The sequence below is a fragment of the Hippocampus guttulatus genome, chromosome 23 (assembly GCF_054856545.1).
Source record: "Hippocampus guttulatus isolate MCC_2025c chromosome 23, RoL_Hgut_1.0, whole genome shotgun sequence".
Classification (NCBI taxonomy): Eukaryota; Metazoa; Chordata; class Actinopteri; order Syngnathiformes; family Syngnathidae; genus Hippocampus; species Hippocampus guttulatus.
Genome location: NC_141283.1, coordinates 3,252,353 through 3,274,243, shown reverse-complemented (window position 1 = coordinate 3,274,243; position 21,891 = coordinate 3,252,353). Strand labels below are relative to the sequence as shown.

General features: G+C 47.0%; 2 protein-coding genes across 2 annotated transcripts; one reads left to right on the top strand and one right to left on the bottom strand.

Moving 5' to 3' along the window:
• Window positions 1–4: 4 nt before the first annotated feature.
• LOC147185746 (multifunctional protein CAD-like) lies at window positions 5–17,797 on the bottom strand. Its single transcript, XM_086104046.1, has 46 exons — window positions 17,688–17,797; window positions 15,254–15,419; window positions 14,328–14,467; window positions 14,105–14,234; window positions 13,847–13,989; window positions 13,214–13,355; window positions 12,958–13,129; window positions 12,162–12,347; window positions 11,991–12,100; window positions 11,547–11,689; window positions 11,232–11,363; window positions 10,869–11,102; window positions 10,579–10,800; window positions 10,268–10,456; window positions 9,970–10,094; window positions 9,754–9,887; window positions 9,575–9,687; window positions 9,256–9,420; window positions 9,103–9,188; window positions 8,125–8,371; window positions 7,939–8,037; window positions 7,583–7,807; window positions 7,313–7,495; window positions 6,876–7,094; window positions 6,486–6,653; window positions 6,235–6,417; window positions 6,002–6,106; window positions 5,653–5,898; window positions 5,498–5,579; window positions 5,023–5,189; window positions 4,688–4,852; window positions 4,317–4,448; window positions 3,966–4,167; window positions 3,699–3,889; window positions 3,465–3,605; window positions 3,293–3,370; window positions 3,072–3,213; window positions 2,419–2,612; window positions 2,252–2,326; window positions 1,782–1,994; window positions 1,403–1,528; window positions 1,163–1,318; window positions 986–1,087; window positions 776–870; window positions 434–545; window positions 5–351 (listed from the first exon to the last, which is right to left on the bottom strand). The coding sequence occupies exons 2-45, from the start codon at window positions 15,351–15,353 to the stop codon at window positions 446–448; spliced, it is 6,702 nt and encodes a 2,233-aa protein (XP_085960172.1). The 5' UTR covers window positions 15,354–15,419; window positions 17,688–17,797; the 3' UTR covers window positions 5–351; window positions 434–445.
• LOC147185745 (tripartite motif-containing protein 54-like) lies at window positions 16,681–21,791 on the top strand. Its single transcript, XM_086104048.1, has 9 exons — window positions 16,681–17,050; window positions 17,702–17,871; window positions 18,877–19,045; window positions 19,619–19,714; window positions 20,104–20,337; window positions 20,768–20,790; window positions 21,136–21,260; window positions 21,355–21,432; window positions 21,549–21,791. Exons 1-9 carry the CDS (start codon window positions 16,862–16,864, stop codon window positions 21,599–21,601), a joined length of 1,137 nt encoding a protein of 378 aa, XP_085960174.1. The 5' UTR covers window positions 16,681–16,861; the 3' UTR covers window positions 21,602–21,791.
• The last annotated feature ends 100 nt before the right edge of the window (window positions 21,792–21,891 follow it).

Sequence of the window (21,891 nt, the reverse complement as noted above, 5' to 3'; positions counted from 1 at the left end):
TAAATTGCGATAGGATTACTATCATTTTATTTATTTTTGCACGATACAAAAACAGTCTCCAACACTGCAGTGACAAATCCTCGATGCTAACCTTTGCCTCTGGTCTGTCACAATGATACATATAATTGACAGTAAAACCCCCAAATCATCTAAAAACGTGATTTAAAGATTGTGGGATAATGTAATGTTACACATTTAAATGCGATGAAATATATCACAGAAGGGGGGGGGGGGGTGATTTCGTCCAAATCCAGCAGCAAAGTCTTGTTGATCAAAGCAGCATTCTTCCCCCCACCCGAGGGGGCCCTTTAAAAGAAACACTGGTCCCAAAATAACTGATGGCAGGAATGACTGTGAAGAAGAGATCAGTGTAACATTTGTTCATGTTACGACAAAAATAAATAAATAAAGAATAATAATCGAAACTACTTACTGTGGTGCCAGTCTATCGTCCAAGCACAGTGGCCAGCAGGGCCATTCGGATGTACATGCCGTTCTCGGCCTGGCGGAAGTAGGCGGCCCTCGGGTCAGTGTCTACTTCGGCGCTGAAACGACCACAATGAGTCTGGTTGCATTCTGCACTGACTTGCATTTGATTGAACTTGCAGGATGACTCAAGTATGTATCCAGCATTCAGCAGCATGTCAACAATTGGCAACGCGGAGGATTAATGTACAGATGGTACGTTACAGAGCGAAGAATACTCACATTTCAAAACGATTAGAGAGCTAATGTGATTGCCGCGAAACATGATAAATTCGGAATCAATCAAAACCTGATTTCGTTGACTCGGGGCATCGGATGCATGACGACCATCTTCTTCTTGGCCGCGGTCATGATGTGAGGGCTGAGGATGAACTGGCCGAAACACTGGGGGGGGAGCCATATTATTGTGTCCACATAATTATAAACAACACCGAATGAATTAAAAATAATAAATTGATTGAACTAAACAAGTGAATGAAATTGAAAAGTGTTGTCGTACGGCCTTGTATTCCTCTTCGGATGCAAACCGCTCCTTCTGAATCCTGGTCATGTAGAGGACATCGGTCTCGGGCAGAGCTTCTTCGATACTCTCAAACTCCTCCTGTGAGCGACATCATCGCCCCGTTGAGTGGTCCGTTCCCACGACGTTCGGCGGCAAATCTAAATGCAAACTGACCTGTTTGATGCCCTTCGAGGCCACGTAATCGATGATCTCGGCGGGCATGTGGAGGTTCTTGGGGGCCACGTAGCGCAGCGTGATGCGGTATTGGGTCAGCAGCTTGGCCAGCGAGTGGACAGTGCGGCCGTGTTTCAGATCGCCGACCATGGTGATCTTGGTTCCGTGTCAAACACAAACGTGAACCACCCGCTTCCTCTTGTATGCCGAGTACTCCAGGAGGGCGGCGGCGATGCTCACCGTCATGCCGTTGACTGTGCCCAGCTCCTCCCGGATGGTGAAGACGTCCAGAAGAGCCTGCGTGGGGTGCTCGCCTACGCCGTCGCCTGCGTTGATCACCGGCTTTCGGCAATGGCGGGACGCGCTCTGAATGACGTCGCAGCAAGAAGGGCACATTGAAATTTGAACCGGTTTAAAAGTTGAGTAAAAACAATTACAAAAAAAAAAAGTCAGTGCAAACAAAGCCACGGTACGGGGATAATGCGAGAGAAGCTGGAATTTGAGCTAAACAATAGACAATTAACTCATTCAGTACCAACCAATTCTGAAGCAAGTCTGAAAAGACGTTTAAAAACGTCTTAGGGAGTGAATGAGTTAAATCAAATTGCCATTGCCGTACCTCCACAGCGCCAGGCGTAGGGTGTCGCAGTACCAGAACGTCGGCGTAGCAGCTCATGGTCTGCACCGAGTCAGCCAGCGACTCGCCCTTCTGCGTGGACGAGGTGGTCTCACAAAAGTGGACCACCGAGCCGCCCAGACGCTGCATGGCCGCCGTGAAAGAGCTGCTGGTGCGGGTGCTCACCTCGTAGAATATGGAGGCCATCACTTTGCCCTGCGGGAAGTCGGCACGACAAACCATCAACTAACAAGCGCACAGAAAATTTTGAATCAAACTATAGTGGAACCTGGATGGATTTTACCCCCCCCCCCCCCCCCCCCCCCACAGTTAACAACCAATTTGTTTATGTTGGGTGTAATTCCACAGGTAAACCACTAAATGGCAGTACATTTAGCTTGAGGTGGTGCAAATCTGAAAGAAGAACGAAGGAGGAAGTATTTCGTAGCGGAAGGGGTGATTAATGGACCTACTTTGAGTATATCCAGACTCCGTTCCTTCTGAACCATCAAACGTAACGTGTGTGCAATGTTGAACAGGTGAGACATCTAAAATGGACGACAAACATTGCAAAATGATATTCTCAAGTTTCATGTATCTTCAAAGTGCCGACGTGTCAATTTTGACTCCCAGGGCCTACCTGCTCTTTGCTGAACTGTCTGACGGACAGGACGTGTTGGCCCACCAGGGGCTGCAGCAGAGGGGACATGTGGGCGTGGGGCGGGTGGCTGGCGGGGGTCTGGCCCGGCCCGGGTTGGGGGGACAGCAGCCTGGACAGCGGAGGCGGGTGGCTGTAGCTCTCGGCTACGCCCGAGGGCGGCGGCATGACAATCTCTGCACATTTATGCAAATTATAACGACAGGCATCCTTTACGTTGAATATGAAAAAAAAAAGAAGAAGAAGAATCATTTAAAAAAGGGTTCCCCTGCTGTTTCACTCTTCATCTCAGTTTTATAAGAATAGAAACACTTTTGAGTGTGTCAAAGTAGTTGTTCATAAAGGTTTATGAACCTTCACATCTATGCTACTTTGTTAGCCTGTCTATGGTGCTTTGCATTATATGTTAGCAATAAGCTAGCAAACTTGTTTTTGGCTGAAATTATAGTGTTTAGTTTTATCATATGAAGTTAAAATGTACTTTTAAAAAAAAAACTTTTATATGAAATTTCAACTTCAAAAAAGACATGGTAAGAAGACCCGGAAAGTAAATCACCCCATTTTAAAATTACAATTGCAGTATTATGAAAAATAAAATGCAATTAAATGAAATTTCAAAATCTTTGAAAGCCTACCTGGCGGCATTCCCGGGTCGGAAGAGCGGTGGACACGCGCGGGCAGCAGGTAGCGACTCTCTCCGGCCGAACGTCGAGGGCTGGCGGCTCGAGTTCGCACCAGACCGTCACAAGGAGGGGTCGGGCGAGGTCGCTCGGGGGTCTAACGTAGGCAAACGACACCTCACATCAGTCGTGCACATCACTTTACGCACAGTTGGTCCTGAATTTCTACTCCTTACCATTGGACTTTCCGGGGAAAGGACCGCAGCCGCTGGCCAGGTCTTCACGTCTTCACCGTAACCTGGGGGCACCAACACCTGACAAATACAAATATGTATGATTATTAATTTTTTTTTTTGTGGATCCCTCGGGGTTCGGGAACATTTGTGTGAGAGGCGCAGAGATCTTTACCTGTCCATCAATGTAGGCCACCTCCCCTCGCAGGACCACACGGCGAACTTTACCCTTCACCTTCATGCCTTGGAACGGCGTCCACTTGGACTTGGTGAACTGCATGGCCTGTGGAATCACCCACTCCTGCTCCAAGTCCACCTGGTCGGCAGAAGAACAACAAACAGGAAACCAAAACGTATGTTCATCATGTTTTCGGACTATTTAGTGAGCCTTTTAACTATTCATATATACCTCCACATAAGTGTTTTCCTGCACGGGCAGGTTAAAGATGCGGCGCGGGTTGTCGTGGAGACGGCAGATGATGTCGTCCAAAGTCAGACGCCCGTCGCTGACGGCGGTGAGCAGAAGCGGCAGCATGGTCTCCAGGCCGGGGTAGCCAGGAGGAGGATGCTCGCTGTTTTTCTCTTCGACAGAGTGAGGAGCTAAAAAAAAAAATATCTTCACACTTTTGCCAATTCAGATTTTTATCGATTTTTCTATCGTGAGCCAGTTTCTGACCGTGGTCTGTGGCGAAGCAGTCGATAATGTCCAGGTTCTCCCAAAGCGCATCCATGTCCTCCCGGGAGCCCAGCATGGGTCGCACCTGCGCTCGCCCATCGCCGATCTCCGCCACGTTGTTGTCGCACAGGAACAGGTGATGCGGTGCCACCTCGCACGTCACCTGGATGCCCTTCTGCTTGGCGGCCCGGATGATCAGGATCTGAGTGTAAAGGGGGGGAGGGAAAATAAAGCAGCACCAGAAGATTCATTTTATTTTCTCGCTTAGGAAGATTTTTTTGTTCATCACTTGTGGCTTCTTAATTAAGTGCTTTTGGTTCTTTGCCCATAAAAAGGAAAGCATCTTCTTACCTCCTCCTTCTTAGCCACGTGGCAGATGTGCACCGGTCGCTGGTAGAGCTGAGCCACCATCAAGATGGCGGCCACTGTCTGCTTCTCAGCGTGTGCCACGATGGGAAGATGCTTGGGCCACTTCTCAAAGTGCTTCCAGGAGAACAAAGTTGCAAATCTTGCACATAAGTACGGCCAACAGACGATTTTGAAAGATCCCCTAATTGTGATTTCTTTTCCACCACTTTTATATTGTGATGTAAAATATATTTTTTTTCCACAAACACAAGCAAAAATGTCATCTGTATTATAATCAACAATTGTATGTTTTGGTTTTAGGCTGACAGTAAAATGAATGCAAGCAGGTCAATTGATGGCGGTGCAAAGCGAACCTCCATCCAGAGTGAGACGTTGTCCATCTTGAGGGTCGAGTAGGTGTCGTTCAGGTACATCTTCAGGCCAACAGCTTGACTGGCAATGGACGGCAGGACAGCCGCGTTGTCCGAGGCGGCGCCCAAATACAAGGCGTAGTCGCAGCGGCAGCCGGCTTTCGCAAGCTGTGACGACGCACAGCGGAAATGGGAGTAAGTCACACAAATGCGAGTCACAAGTAAACCTGGAGTCTCTAAATTTCAAGTTTCAAGCAAGTGACAAGTCAAGGTCGCCCAGTTTTGTGAAGATACTAACAATCCGTCGGCGGGTCTCATTTTTACAAAGTCTGTCGCACCTTCTGTATGAGGGCCAAAGAGGTGGCGTCAATGATGGAGGGGGAGGTGTTGGGCATGGCGCACACCATGGTCAAGCCCCCTGCCAGGGCGGCTGCCGTGCCTGAGGAGAAGTCCTCCTTGTAGGTGGCGCCAGGATCCCGCAAATGGACGTGGACGTCAATAAGGCCTGGGTGACAAAACAAGGCGAGAAAATCAAAACAGCTGAAAACCATTGACATAAAAAATTTTGCGTCTTGTAAAAGTCATATTATTATTATTATTATTATAAATGATTAGAAACCAGGAATTTTATTTGGACAAATTTCATAATTAGCATCTGCCTCAAAAAAATAAAAATAAAAATAAAATAAATCCAAATTGGTGGAGCCCTAAAAATGAAACGAAAAAATACCATACCATATGATTTCCATTTTCCACACCTTTACAAATGTGGAAATGTCTAATCTCAAATTCCATATTTGCTTAGAAACTCACCAGGCAGGCGGACCAGCGTCTGTGATGTCATGCTGTCGATGTGAGTCTTCACCGGCGGACTTCGACCAATCTGACGGAGAGCCTGCAAAGAAACATTTCCTAAAAACGTCCCTAAAAGTAACACCGCATGTCTCGCGCCGCGATAAAGTCCGTACCTGAACAAAGAGTTTGGTGCATTTGATGTCAATAATGAGTGGCACGGAGTAGTCAATGGCCATGCGCCTTGTGCGGTAACCCTTGGTGACGAAGGAGGAGAGGCGGCGCCCCCCGCTGTTCCTCATGGAGAGGTTCACCACCAGGTCAAAGTGATTCTCCTCCAGGTAGTTCATGATACTGCGCTGCTTCTCCTTGTTGGGACAATCGCTGTCGTCTTCCTCGAAGGGCCAGTCCACGGCCGTCACCTACCAAAACATGGACCACCTCCTGTCGGTAAGTCTCGACACCACAGAATTCGAATATCGAACGAGTAATCTTATTCGAAATAGCTCTGGTGGGTCAACTTACCTTGACGCCATGTTCCGTGTAGAAATCAGCGGTACCCAGACTGGCGTAAAGGTCATAACCCAGCATCTCCAGAGCCTGGACTGTGGGCAGAAGCTCGCTCTTGTTCTATAAGCACCAGCAACAAAACATAACGTCTCACCAGTGACAACACGTTCAAAGAGTTGGCTGGTGCTGCATTCAAGACTGATGGGAAGTCGTAAATTGGAGCTTTAAGAGATTATTATTTTTTGGACCTTGTAGCTGCCAATGGAGAGCAAAATGTTCTTCTTGGGAATCTTGAAGCCGGTGGAGAGCATGGCTTTGAGGTAAGCCTCGTAGCGGTTTTCGCCAAAGCACGCCACCTCTCCAGTGCTGGTCATCTCGACGCCGAGCACCACGTCGGCGCCCGCCAACCGGGAGAAGGAAAACTGCGGAACCTGAGAGGAACACCCGCCATTGCAGAGAAAGAAGAAAAACGGGGAGGGGGCTGGGAATAAGAGCTTACCTTGACCCCCACGATGCCCTTTCCTCTCATCAGTCCCACTGGCTCCACCTCCTCGCCCATGATGACCTGCGTGGCCAGGGCCACAAGGTCCACGCCCAGCGTCTTGGACACAAAGGGGAAGGAGCGCGAGACCCGAACGTTGCACTCAATCACCTTCAGCTGGTCGTCCTGGCACCACAAAGACATCCAACCACGGTTAACCCATTCACTCCCAAAGACGTTTTTAAACGTCTTTTCAGACTTGGTCCAGAATTGGCCGGTACTGCATGAGTTAATGATGTCATTGAAATGATACAACAACGAAAGCATGCAAAAATGAGTGAAGCCATTCATTCCTAAAAAAGAATTAAGACACCACATTTGCATGCGGGCCTCCAGAAATCTCGTCACCTTCGCAATGAGCTGCAGATTGAAGGGTCCTGTGACCTGCAGTTCTTGCCCGATAGCGTGGACGATCATCTTGATCCTCTCAATGGTCTTCTGGTTGAGATCCTGAGGGGGCGTCACCAGCGTGGCGTCGCCGGAGTGCACGCCGGCGTTCTCCACGTGCTCGGACACGGCAAAGGCGATGACCACGCCGTCGCACGCCACCGCATCCACGTCGATTTCCTATTGGATCAAATAGCTTTACAAACCACCACGACATGATGCCGTTTACTGGTCCTTGGGCCATTCAGTGCCCCCAGAGGCTGAACAGCAAATTTATATTCCACGAATGACAATGGTTACATTCATTATAAAGTGAATTTGTTAAAATATGGCTTTGATAATGGTGCGAAAACGGTTGAGGACAGCTGGCTGACTGAGAACCTCGTTTTCGGCCTCACCTTGGCCTCCTGTATGAACTTGGAGATGACGACGGGATGCTCCTTGGACACAGCCACGGCGTTGCTCAGGTATTTCTCCAGGTCGTTGTCGCTGTACGCCACGTTCATGGCAGCACCGCTCAGCACATAGGATGGTCGTACCAAGCACGGGTAGCCCACAGTCTCGCAAAAACTTATCGCGGACTGTGGAGACATGGAAGACATTTGTGTATCGTGACAAACATTGAAGGCTTAAATTGCAGGGGAGAAAGCGAAAGGTGGCAATGTTACCTCGGTATCAGAAAGCTCTTTCCACTGCGGCTGGCTGATGCCGATGGTGTCCAGCATTCTGGAGAACTTGAACCTGTTCTCCGCCGAGTCGATGAACTCGGGCGAGGTTCCCAGGATGCGGCACTGCTGGCGGTGCAGCGACATGGCAATGTTGTTGGGCAGCTGGCCTCCCATGGAAAGGATCACGCCTTCCGGGTTTTCCATCTCGTAGATATCCATCACTACCTGAGAGCAACGCAGCATAACAAATCTCGGGTTTTTACCTCTCAAGCAAGACCTTATTTCTTGAGTGCCTGTCGACCCATCATGCATGGAATCAAACAACCGGGTCCACGGAGTTCAAAACAAAAAGGCACCTCAAAGGAGATTTCGTCAAAGTAGAGGCGGTCACACATGTCGTAGTCCGTGCTGACCGTCTCGGGGTTGTAGTTCACCATTATGGTCTTGTAGCCCATCTGGGGGGGGAAGAAAGTCGATAAACGCACCAATCAAACAAACAGCTGTGATGGATCATACGAGTGGTGGCGTTTGAGGAGACGCACCTTCCGGAGCTCCGTGATGCAGCCCACAGCGCACCAGTCAAATTCGACGCTGCTGCCGATGCGGTAGACGCCCGATCCGATCACCATGACGTGCAGGTCGCTGAAGCTCAGGTCGTTCTGGGTGGCGTTGTAGGTGAGGTACAGGTAGTTGGTGAAGGCCGGCCACTCCGCCGCCACTGTGTCAATCTGCTTGACCACGGGAAGGATGGACCAATCGTGGCGCAGCTTCCTCACCGCCAGCTCGGTGCTGAGGTCAGGAGGGGCGCAGAAGACAGATTTTGAACTGATTTACCGGGTTGGCTTGAATATAAGACGGCCCTGATTATAAGATGACCCCCTCTTTTTCAAGACTCAAGTTTGAAAAAAGACTTTTTGAACACCAAATTAATTTTTATACATAGAATAATTACAGTACATCTGAAACAAATGATTATAACAATATATTTGAGAGAAAAAGCATGTTATTTTGCCTCATTCAAATCTCAATATCTGAACATTCAAATAAGTAAACTCAAGTGCAATCACATTCGTAAATGAATGGCTTCTGGTTTTTGAAATGTAAATTACATCATAACTTCTCCTCAGCTGACGGTTAACCTGGCCGATCTTCGACCCACTTTTCTCCAGATTGTCACTACGCTTCTCGATTTTCTGTTATCTCTTCTATTATTTTCTTCTCTATTCTTTTTTACCGCTATTTTTATTTCTATTCTTCGTGACAGGCGTTCGCTTTGGCCTGGGGTGTCAAGTTCAGCATTCGCTTCAATGATATCTGGCGCCATCTAGCGTCGTGAATGGGTATAAAGTCTAGACCCCGAATATAAGACGACACCCACTTTTTCAGTCTTCTTTCAATGCAAAAAAACACCGTGTAATATTCGGGCCAATACGGTATTTCTTCGTGTCAAAAAAAATAAAAATAAAAAGAAAATGTTTGAACCATGACCACCAATAATGTAGGTTCCACACTGTCCTTACCTCTGGACAGCCAGCGCGATCTGCTTGTCCGAGAAGCCGAGCTGCTTGGCCTTGCGCATCACCTCAGGCGGCATGAGGCTCTCGTCCTGCACAGCAGACTCCGGGGAAGTCAAAACCAACCCACTTCGGTCTTTTGTTAAACATCGCTCTCACCTGGTTGTACATCTCCAGCAGTCGCTCGTGGTCGGTAATGGTCTTCATCTTGTGCAAGAACCAGCGGTCGATCTTGGTCAGTTTGTACAGTTGGTCCACCGTGTAGCCGGCGCGAAAGGCGGCGGCCAGAACGAAGATTCGCTTGTCAGTGGGCATCTGGAGTTCCTGTGATCATTGGTTGGAAGCAAAGTACAAATATTTGTTCGTGTTGCAGTCTTGCTTTCACTCGGATATCTGGATTTTTGCCAACGTAAATCGGAAGCCATACGAGAAGGCATTCACAATACCTCCGTCGTCCCTGCGATGTCGAGTCGCTCACCTGTTCAGACACCGGCTTGATGGTGTGGTCAAACCCGACGCAGTTCTCGTCCACCATCCTCAGAGCCTTCTGGAAGGCCTCCTCGAAGCTGCGGCCGATAGCCATCACCTCACCTGGATAATAAACGCGTCAAGACAGTACTGTCGTAATACATCCCTATTCAGGACGCCGTCTCCTACCGACGCTCTTCATGGAGCTTCCGATCTTGGTGGAGACCCGCAGGAACTTGCTCAGATCCCAGCGAGGCACCTTCACCACACAATAATCCAGACTGGGCTCAAAGTTGGCCGTGGTTGAGTTGGTGACAGAATTCCTGGGGGGGACCACACACAAATTAATGTGAAAGGGGTCTCTGTGTGAAACAGGCCACACGGACGTCATCTTTCCCGTCGTACTTGAGTTGCGGAAGCGGGATCCCCAGGCCGAGTTTTGCTGCTACGTATGCCAGCGGGTAACCTGTCGCCTTGCTGGCCAGGGCGGAGCTGCGCGACAGCCGGGCGTTCACCTCGATGATGTAGTACTGAAGGAGGTGCAAAATGATGCAGGTGGAACATCAAAAATCTTTTCGGTAAGCTTGTATTTGTTATTATTATTTGTTTTTTGTAATTCATCTTTTTTCTTTTGGGGGGGATATCCAAAAGTTAGAGAAAGAACACACGGCAGCCAACGCTACATCCATGTCGAGTGTTTTACCTGGTCTGATTCGGGATTCAGCGCATACTGAATGTTGCACTCTCCCACGATGCCAAGATGGCGGATGACCTTGATGGCGGTGTTCCTAAGCATATTGTACTCATGGTTGTTGAGCGTTTGACTGGGTGCCACCACGATAGACTCCCCGGTGTGGATGCCCAAGGGGTCAATGTTCTCCATATTACACACCTGAACAGGACAAAATGAATTTTGGAATAAAAATGTGAAAAGCGTTTGGGATGCAAATCAGTTCGATGCCAACACAATCTTTGATTTGAGCAAACGCCAACAGGCATCGAGCTTCGACTCACAGTGATGCAGTTGTCGTAGGCATCGCGCACCACCTCATACTCGATCTCCTTCCAGCCCTTCAGCGACTTGTCCACCAGCACCTGCGAGGTGTGCGCGAAGGCCGACGTGACCAGGGCGGTCAGCTCCTCGCGGCTGTTGGCGAAACCCGAGCCCAATCCGCCCAGGGCGAAGGCCGAGCGCACCAGCACGGGGTAGCCCAGGCGCTCTGCGGCAGCCAATGCCTAAGAAGAGAAGAATACAAAGAGTCGGGTGTCAAGCCTTACCATTCCCCATACGCGATGCCGCTTACCTGCTCGACAGAGAGGGCCGCCTCGCTGGGTGCCACATGCTCGTTGATCTCCTCCATCTTTTCCACAAAGATCTTCCTGTCCTCGGTCATCTCGATGGAGGCCACCGGCGTGCCCAGGACTTTCACATTGTATCTCTCCAGCACACCCAGCTTGGTCAGCTCCACGCCACAGTTCAGAGCCGTCTGCCCACCGAACGTCAGCAGGACGCCGTCTGGCCGCTCGTTTTTAATCACCTTCGAGTGAATGGGGCTGTCAGTGTGCTGCAAACGGATCAACTTGGGACAATTTTCTACCCTCCTCTCCCTTTTATTATTTTGGTGTTATTTGAAAAAAACAAAGGCTTCACGTCAACAGTGACATACCTGAGTGACATATTCCGGTGTAATGGGTAGGAAGTAAACTTTGTCTGCAAGCCCCTTGGAGGTCTGGACTGTGGCAATATTGGGGTTGATCAACACTGTCTGGATGTTTTCCTCCTTCAGAGCCTTAATAGCCTGAGAAGAAAAAAAAGAGACAGAGATTAAATAAATAAATAAATAAAGCACTGTATATTAGAAGTTAGAAGATTTGTAAGAATAAACCCCTGATGACAAAAAAGTGGTATGTTAGGGAATCACCACCTTTGAAAATCAAAACACACAAGAGTCCTGGTTCCATCTCAGTGCGGTAACACCAACCTGAGAGCCTGAGTAGTCAAACTCGCCAGCCTGGCCAATGGAAAGTCCTCCGGAGCCCAGGATGAGGACTTTCCTCGGTCGGTAAATCTCTTCGAGCTTGGAGGAACGCGAGTAGGTGAGATGGTCCATCAGACGTTGTTTCACTGTGGAAAAGAAAACGGGGAATCATATCACCAGGATGCTCGCTCTGGCTGAGCACAACGGCCTTAAAACAAAATATTTTATGTCCAAATGAGTTTTAAAAAAAATGTCGTTTCTGTCGGTTAGAACCCTCTCTAGAAATAATCAATCACTAATAAATTACAACTGTTGCTCAATTTAACATTCCCCAAATGGCTCTTTATTTATTTATTTTTAAATAGTGAACCCGCGCTGAGGCAGCGATGGAAAAATATTTGCAGCTCGCAAGCACATGCCTCAGGAGCAAAAATAATAATAGGTTACCGGATTTGTCAGTATTGCCCTCCTTGTAGTCTCTGACAGAGTCGAGGAACACATCAAACAAGCCCACCAGATCCGTCGGGCCGGCCGTGTGCTCGGGATGGAACTGCACACTAGAGCGGAAACAAATATTTTGAGCTATCATTCAGGGAAGAAGATTTTTTGTTGGCGTACCTGAAGAACGGCTGCGTGTTGTGCACGATGCCCTCGTTGGTGTGGTCGTTGGCGTTTGTGAAAAGGACGTCCCAGTCGCTCGGCAGTGTGTCGGGGTCCACGGCGAAGCCGTGGTTCTGACTGGTGATGAAGCAGCGGTCGGTGCCTTTGTGGAGGCAAGGCTGGTTGTGCCCACGGTTGCCGTACCTGCCACATGAATAGATTGGTACAATATTAGTACATTCATAAAAACGAATACAAGATGGGGGGGAAAAAAATACATTTTAACCAATTGTAGGAAAATGCAACTCATACTCCTGATAATTCAAAGGCCGTATCTGGCCCGCGAGCTATACAATCACCAACCTTGGTCTATTGACATAATACCACAAGGACATGCTGCGAGTTGTCATTCCGCGAACATTTGTTGGCATTGGTAACCTTGGACGCCCCCCGATAAAACAGCCGTCGCTTTCAGAAGCGGCTCATCTCGCTTTGTTTGCTCTGCCTTAATCAAAACACGGACGCACAGCTGCTGAGAGCGACGACAAGACGCATTTCACACCAGGACTGAGCGGAGCAGGTCACTGAGGACATGCACGGGGTCGCACGTCATTCTAGCTCAACAACCAAAAATGTAACAACACCTTTGGAGGGGGGGGGGGGGGAGGGAATAAATAAATAGTGCCGTTATGCATTGTGCACACAAATAAAGATAGTGAAGTTTACAGCTGATCAGAATCTCGAACGGCCCAATGTAAGATGCAGTAAATGCCCAACTAAAGAAAGAACCCTGCGCTATCAAGTGGTTACTGACTTCATTTTGTAGGTCCTTGCTCCAATGACCAAAGAGAGCAGCTGGTGTCCCAGGCAGATGCCGAAAACCGGCTTGGGGTCATCCACGTTTACCACCTTCCGCACGTTGTCGATGGTGGCCTGGCAGAGAAGCGGATCACCGGGACCATTGCTGATGAACAAACCGTCAAATTCTGGAGCCGACAAAAAACAAGAAAATGCATGAGCAATCGACAAGGGCTGAATTCAAGAGCCCAGAACGCGAATGTCATGTAGACCTGTTCTGTCCAAACGGTGGTCCCAGGGTACAACAGTGATGCGGGCCCCTCGCTCAGCCAGGCAGCGGATTTGGTTGTATTTGATGCCACAGTCCACCACGGTGATCCGGAGACTACCGCCGGGGTTGAATAACTGCGGCTCCTGGACAAAAAACAAATAAATAAATAAATTTACGATTGAACCACTTTTTACATAATTTATGACCTGAAATATGGATTAGTGCTAGGGACCAACCATGGTGGATTTTTTTTAGGGTGATGCCAATACCAATATTTGGCAGGAAAAAAAATCTAGTAAGCAATATATTGGTGCATCATAAAAACAAACAACCCCACCGCTCAAAAAATAATAATAAAATTGTAATAACTTCTTTTTTGGTCACTTAACGCTCGCATGACCTTTACTTCCAGTATTTACTATTTCATGAAAAAATAAAGAGATATCAGCTTATTATTTTGAAAACACCGAATATCAGCCTATATATAGAACAGGCCAGCAGATTAATCACCTCAATACAATTTGGGACACAAGGAAAGCCATGTGACCCACACTGCAGTGCATCAAGATGGAAGACTATCGGCTCCAATAAGAACTTTTTTTTTAATGATTTATGTGCTCAGGAAATGCCTTACCTTCATGGACACCTCCTGGACCAAGTTCCTTTTGTCGGGATTGTCAAAGGGAACGCTGTCCTCTGGTGTCCCCTCCAAAATGAGTTTCCCCAACATGGTCCCTTTCTCGCGGATTTTTTGGGTCAGGCAGCGGGTGTCGATGCCTTGGACAGGACACAACAAGCTCAAAGCAAATCTTACCATTAAATATGTAATTATTCATGCATTCACCAACTCCCCTTGTCAAGACTAACTGAATGACTTCTGTGACTTTCCTACCTTGGAGTCCTGGAACTCCTTGCTCCTGGAGCCACTGGTCCAGGGATTTGACTGAGCTCCAGTGACTCGGACACTCCGCCAGCTCCCCGATGATGAGAGCAGCGGCGTGGATCTTTGACGACTCGAACCACTGTGGAAAGGAAAAAAAAAAACACAACAACAACGTGACTCTTATGCCTTATAAATATCTTCTGCACACAAATGTGGCGTCATCTTTCAGGACCTTGCTGAGGCCGAAAGCGCCCTCGTTGTCTGCTGGTACGCCGTAGTTGCCCACCAACGGGTAGGTAAGAGTAAGCAGCTGGCAGCGGTACGACGGGTCGGTCAGGGCCTCGGGGTAGCCCACCATACCAGTCTGGAACACTATGAGGAAGAAATTAAAAAGAATTGGAGAGGATAGTTGCACTTCTCGACTCTATCCGTTTTCTATCACACTTGTCCTGGATTTCAAATTAAATTAGGGCCAATTTCACAATGCTTCCAATATCCCATGTAGTCCAAAGTTGCTACAGGACATTAAAGACACATCTAGTCTCAAGAGTCCTGACTAAAACAGTTTTTACTGAGTTTCTCAGGAGAACCAAAATATTAGATTGAGCTAACAGTGAATGTGTAGACCACTGCTATTTAGAAGCATAACAACAAAACATGCTGGTAAATCAATTCCTGTCTCCCAGTAACAAAAGTGTCCCATAATTGGCATCATGTTTTGAGATTGTGTCGCAATGTGCCAAATGTAGTCGGTCACTTCAAGCATGACGCGGATGTTGCCGCTCGCTCCAGTACATGTGGTGAATTAAAAAGAAAAGTAAATAAAATAAAAAGATAGAAAAAAGGGCAAAGCAGAACACTTATTAGACGAGTTCCAGCAAGTCAAAAGACAGGTTTGTCAAGGTGACTTTGTGGAATATAGGTCAACAACGTGTACTGACAGAGATAGTGGAGGACAAGCTAGGACATTTAACTCAATACAAAAATGGGATGTTCATAGTGAACCTTTTTCCAAGTTTTTCTTTTGCAGACCCCCTTGGCCACCCCATGTACCAACGAAGGATAAAAGTCTAGGTCCGCCACTGGCAGTGTGGCGAACAAAATATCGAGGAAAATATTAATTTTGTTGAAAAACAAACGAGGCCAGGTGTCACGTACCAACTTCGCCAGAGACGGACACTTGAGCACCAAAAACGCTGCCCGTAAACCGCGTCCCGTCCTCCAGGATCAGGGTGGCCGTGGTGGTCTTCTCGGACATCTTGGTTCCACTTCTCGGTCGCGTCTAGTTGCTGGTGGCCACGAACCGGCGGTTTTCCACGTGAAACTTACAAACGGAACAAAGATGCTCAAAGTAAGGGAGGAAACGACCGCCCGGAGTCGTCTTCGGTGAATGTTAGAGGGAAAATGGTGGATAAAGACGTTCAAAGGGATCCGAGAGGCGGGGATCGATGAGCGCTTGGTTTGGTTCGATCTTTCCCGGTTTGCGAGGGGAGCCACAGGATGCCAAGGATGTCCCACGTGTGCGGCCGACACAGAGTAGGAACTCGGCCCGCGGTTCGAGCCGTTCGAACAGTCAAGTTGGATATAGTATTTCCGGTATGGATTTTCAACATAAAAAGCACTCCCCTGTTTTACTCGCCGAACATCTGGTTGAGGTGAACGACAATTAATTCTACTTTATTCACAGTATTCTTTTCTATCAACAGTCATTACTTTTGTGGATTCTAAACTTTCATGCCAAAAATAATAACTCACGAATTTTTTTTAAACCCGAGGCAATTATCTCGTACTTCTGGTACAACTGGCGCTTGACAAAGTGCTTTTCTCGCATTTGTCGTCACCACAATTCGTCATGGAGGGCGGGGCCACTACTCAGAAACAACCGTATGGAAACAATTTCCTTGCATCTGGAATTGTTGTTGTTTTATTTAAACATCTTCGCATTTCACGGAAGGGACAATAAGAATAAAATCACGATTACAATAGTCATTTAACAAACAATTGTAAACAAATCCTGAATGAATGTATTATCATAATGACACGATGATGTTTCTTGGGAGCCCCCAAGGTTGATGAAGCATTCCATCACCAAGCCACTGAATTACAATATTAAATTAACAGGCCTTTCTGTGTGGAGTTTGCATGTTCTCCCTGTGCCTGCGTGGGTCTTCGGCGGGTACTCCGCTTTCCTCACACATAACAAAAACATGCATGGGAGGTTAATGGAACACTCCAAATTGTCCCTAGGTATGAATGTGAGCGCGGATGGTTGTTCGTCTATGTGTGCTCTGCGATTGCTGGCAACCAGTTCAGGGTGTACCCCACCTACTGTCCAAAGACGGGTAGGGGAGGCTCCAGCATGCCCGCGACTCTTGTGAGGATAAGTGGCGTAGAAAGTGGATGGATGGATTAATGTTCTTCAAATCGGTGGCGACCATTTGCATGACTCAAGCAGCATTGTTAAATCCCCCCACAGCCGCACGCTTCTTCGGCACCCCACCCTGACGTGTGGCCCACGCCTGGACATTTGGACTTGCACTGGAATGTGCTTTAGGCAGAAACCTAATCCACAACAAACACAGCAGCTAAAAATAGAAAAAGTCACTCAGTCGGTCAGATAGATACTTCAGAGGTCTTTGGTCTCTGCACAGCGTGGTGAGGCAGTGGAAATAACTAATCGTCACCCAAGTGAATTTGGATGATCCTCGAAAAGCTTCTGGAAACTTCGTCTTGTGCTTTTTGTGTTTTTGACTGCATCACCATTTGATGAACTTTGCCCCTCAGGCAGCGGGAAGTGCGGCAGGTCGCGGCTCAACAGGCGACGGAGGTTCGAATATGGAAAACCTCCAGAAGCAGCTGGTGTGTCCCGTCTGCCTGGAAATGTTCTCCAAGCCCGTTGTCATCCTGCCCTGCCAGCACAACCTCTGCAGGAAGTGCGCCAACGATGTCTTCCAGGCCTGTGATGACCTCGCTTTGCTTCTACTAACTAATAACGCATCAAGCCATTATATAAGCAACAAAAATGCCTCCAGGGAATTCTTTTCATTTTATTCTTTGGGAGCGATGGGCAACTGGCGGCATGTGGCCCACAATAACACTAAGAATGTCCCCTTGATTATTTATGTATGTAGGTATTTATTTATTGTTTGTTCATTTATTGCAACAAACCACCAAAAATCCTTTAAAAAATAAGCTTGTTGACTGCAGTTTTAATTTGTAATATCACCAATCGCCACTAGATGGCAGACATGAATACTGCCCCCTGCGACAATGTGATTAGCCCTACTGATTTTGGAATAATATGAAGAAAAAAACATCGCACTTCAATAACATGAACCTTTTGAGCGAATTGTTTTTTGTGAAAACCAGTTCATGACCAATCACGGCTTCGTTTGCCAAGGTCACACGACAAGATTCAGAAAACAGGTGCTTGCTGCTTACATCAGGCTACTGGTCACCACCATTTTGGAGAACATTAATTAGACACATTATAAACCTTACTGGAATCTGTAAAATATGAAATCGATACCACTCCTCCTCACTCACGTCATTTTAATTGTATAGCACAATGGTAATAATTAGGGTACGCTACCTCTGACATTGCAGTCATCCAACCCGTCATGGCAGTCCCGCAGCTCGACCAGCTTGGGAAGCCGCTTCCGCTGCCCGTCGTGTCGCCAAGAGGTGGTCCTGGACCGCCACGGAGTCTACAGTCTGCAGAGGAATCTGCTGGTGGAGAACATCATCGACGCGTACCGGAGACAACAGGACTCCAGGTCGGCTCCTTTAGTAAAAGCTGAAAAAAAAAAAACAATCACATTCTGGTGGAGTGACTAAAGAAGTCAATCAAATAAACGTAGTAACTACAAGAGTAAAACTAGAACTCCTACAGACAACAATATTCCTCATCAAACCGACAATTCAAATTGATCTTCTGTCAAATAGAGTCTGTATGACAGACAAATAATATCATGATCTGCTGTCACCAACTCAATCATGTGGAGGTTAGATAGTTGTAATAACCGATAGTGCCGCTAGAGGGAAGCATTTCACCGTCTTTTGTTTACAATTTATTTCTCGTCACTGTTGACATTTTCTGAAGAATATTTAATAATGTACTCAGGAATCCTTTAGAATAGATCCTCAAATTCTTTCATTCGAAGTAAATACTAGAGCAAAATGTGATTATCAGTAAATGAAGAACGGGTAAAAAAAAAATTTCAAAATGAAAATGAAACGAATACCCATAATACCACATGTCATGAACAAACTCCATTGTGTAATTGGTGAAGAAACAACATTCCATTCGCAAAGGATGCGCCCTGTAAATATTGTGACATCATTGAAACATTCTATGATCAATACTGTATGATAATTACCGGTAGTCATACTGGCCCGTTCAGTTGTAGTTTTGACGGCAAAGAGTTGACGCAAAAGTGTAAAAAAAGCCTCTGTCGTGTGTGCCTGTCTGTGCGTGTGTGTGTTGTAGTCACAGAGTGATGATGATGAGGATGCGTGTGTCACGTTCACGCTGACTGTCTTTGCAGATGGGCGCCGCCATCCCATAATAGACGGGATTGTTCTCATTGGCCATGCATAACACATCACATTGATTCAAATGTCCTTTCCCCTCATCTTTCTCACAATACAAGCCCCAAGCCAATGCAACAGATGAGAGTTCTTACATTGACACTCCATGACCAACGTGTGTTCTTACCTATTTTTGACAACGGCGCACTGAACGGAATCTTGAGCTCACCTTGGACTTTCTGTCCGGACAGGATGTCCAGCGTGAAGCCGGAGTTGCTGATGTGCGAGGAGCACGAGGACGAGAAGATCAACATCTACTGTTTGTCCTGTCAGATGCCGACATGCTCCATGTGCAAAGTGTTTGGATGCCACAAAGAGTGTGACGTGGCGCCGCTCAGCAGCGTCTATGTCAGACTCAAGGTAGCAAACATACACAATGGAACATAATAAGGAGGGGGGGCACTGTGGAATAATATCGGACATGATGGGATCCAATATAGGGGACCCTGTGGAACAAAATGGGACATAATTAGGAATATCAAGGGACACGATGAAATGAAACAAAGCATGATGGGGCATAAAGTATCTCGATATAAAAGAGGCACCTGAGAGATCCGCAGTGGTCCGAGGATCAAACCCTGAAGGACGCCACTCCCCGGTCCAAACACAGAATGAGTAACTGAAGTCAAAGTTTGAAGAAAAAAACAAAAACATGACGAATGTGACCAAACATGAAGATGTAAAAGGGGAGTTGTGAAGGTCAGTAGCGATGAAGTCACACACAAAGACACAAAAGTTTGCATGTACAGATGGCCGCGTTGACATTTGGCCGCCGTCGCGCGTTCTGATTCATTCAATCTGAATTGGAGATGAAGACGCCGCGCAACTTGATGACGAGCCGAAAACAGCCGTATAGAATTATTATTGTCCTCTAGGCCAAATGAAATGTGCAAAGGTTTTTTTTTGGGGGGGGGTGTGTGTGAATATTTGCAGACGGAATTGAGTGACAGCATCGCCGGACTTGTTGCCAGCAATGACAACATCCAGGCTGCCATCACGCACATGGAGGGAGTGTGCAACGCTGTCCAAGTAATACACACAGACACAGACACACACACACACACACGCACGCTAAATTGTGCATTTCCTTCTGGCCTACTAGTACAGACATACAGCTATACAAGGAGACAATTATAACTCCTCAGTAAGCTGCAATCACATTAGTCAGTCTTCACAGAGGATAAAGAATACATGCCTGCTTTTTTTTTCAACCACTCCCGCCAACCCTTGTGGTCAAATAAAAGGTTAAAAGGGTTTTAACACAACATACTCTGTAGTTTCTATTTGTTAGCTTGTCTGTAGTGTTTCGTATTAGCTGTTAGCACGACGCGAGTGGACTTGTATCTCATATTTATGCACCAAGCATGTAAGTCAGGTGACTCGTATCTCAAGGCGCCAGTGTATAAATTTGGTCTCAGGAGAACGCTTGCCACCGCCGTGAGGAAATCACCAGCCAGTTCGAGGCTCTGACGGCCATCTTGGATGAGCGCAAGCAGCAGCTGGTGGGCCTGATCACCAAGGAGCAAGACGAAGAGCTGCAGCGTATACGGCAACTCATCGGTGAGCATGGGCAGAGGTTGGAGGACAGGAGAGAGCTGGTGGAGACGGCCGTGCACGCGGCGGACCACACGCACGCAGCGGTCTTTGTCCAGGCCAGTCTTCTAAATACCTAGTCGTCTGTCCATCTGTCCATGCCATCATCCATCTAGCTGAGTCACAAAGAGTAAGACACGTGTTACGTTCCATTGCTTTTCCTCATGGTGTCACAATACTTTTGGCCACGTGTTGTCCTGAAAGTTTTGTACTCTTGTCCAGGTGATGTCCGAATGCTTTTGTCTCCACTAAAACTTGTCCTCAAAGTGTTTCAGTACCTTTGCCCTTGTGTTGTCTCAATACTTTTGTCCTCACAAAAACTTAATTGCATTCTAATGATCTCCCCCCCACACTTTTGTCCTCATACTTCATTTTTCCGTCACGGGTGTCCCGATATTTTTGTCCTAATTGCATCCTAAAGTTTTCACCTGAGTGGCGTCTCAATATTTTTGTCCTCATGATCCTTTTTATTTTTATCTTTTTTCACAGAACGTCAATGTCATACTGGACAAGTAAGTTGTGTCTTTTGTTGTATCGTGTAGTTGCGTCGTGTGTCGTGTTGTGTCGTGTGAGTGTGTATGCATCTATGTGTGTGTGCGACAGTGATGTCACACCGGGGTTATAATAATTTTGGATGACATCACTGTTGATTTTGTTTTGACTTTTGTTTTTTAAAATTCAGTTAGTTCTTGTTTTTGTTTTTTTAGAGCAACTTTGTTCGATTATTTTCAAAAATGCTTCATTTTATTTTGGATTTTATGAGTTTTAGCATTAGTTTTAGTTTTTAAATACGTGGCGAATTTGTCATGTGCAAGATGTAAGAAAAAAAAACTGTGTGTGTGTGTGTGTGCTGTCAGGATGTCGGCGTGCGCTTGTGATGCCAACGTCCTGCGGCCGCAGCTGTCTTTCGACAACATGAGCCATTTTGTCATCGAAGTGGACGACATCGCAGACATGTTGAACGACATCCACTTCCGACACGGTTTGTACACACTCCGCATCATGTCGCCACAACGGTGCTTTTGGGATATGAGTTACCTCACATACATACTGTGTGTGTGTGTGTTGTCTTACAGGTGGAGACAACCTCGAAGACGACTCCGAAGTGGACTGGCAGTCTCCACCCGCATGCTGTGAGCCGAGCAGACAAGCAGGTGAGATGTGCACTCGCTTTCAAATGGCCGACGTCCATCCTCCTGTTTTATTCTTCAAAAAAAAAACAATATATGTCAACCCTCAACATCCATTTCCTATTTTTTCCCTTCAACAGGACAACATGGGTCAAAATCCATGTTGGCTCCCCAAGGTCCCTGCTCTCCATGAGCTTCCTTCACTCCAGGAAGTCCCTGATGAGGTCCCTGCATTCACAACAAGGGTCCCCGATCTGACATGGATTTATCATGAGGTTTTTGCAGTAATTTGACTTGCCGTCACTCTTTGTTGTATTTTTTTTTGTTTGCTTATGGATGTATTGTTAATTAAAAAAAAGACATATATTCTTGTTTCAAACCAGGTTCGAGACTCTCACTTGAATCTTCCATGTTTATTTGAAACAACCACACGCCTTTGCTTTCCGCTAGCTTCAGGCTAACACGGGCCAAGCGACGGATACT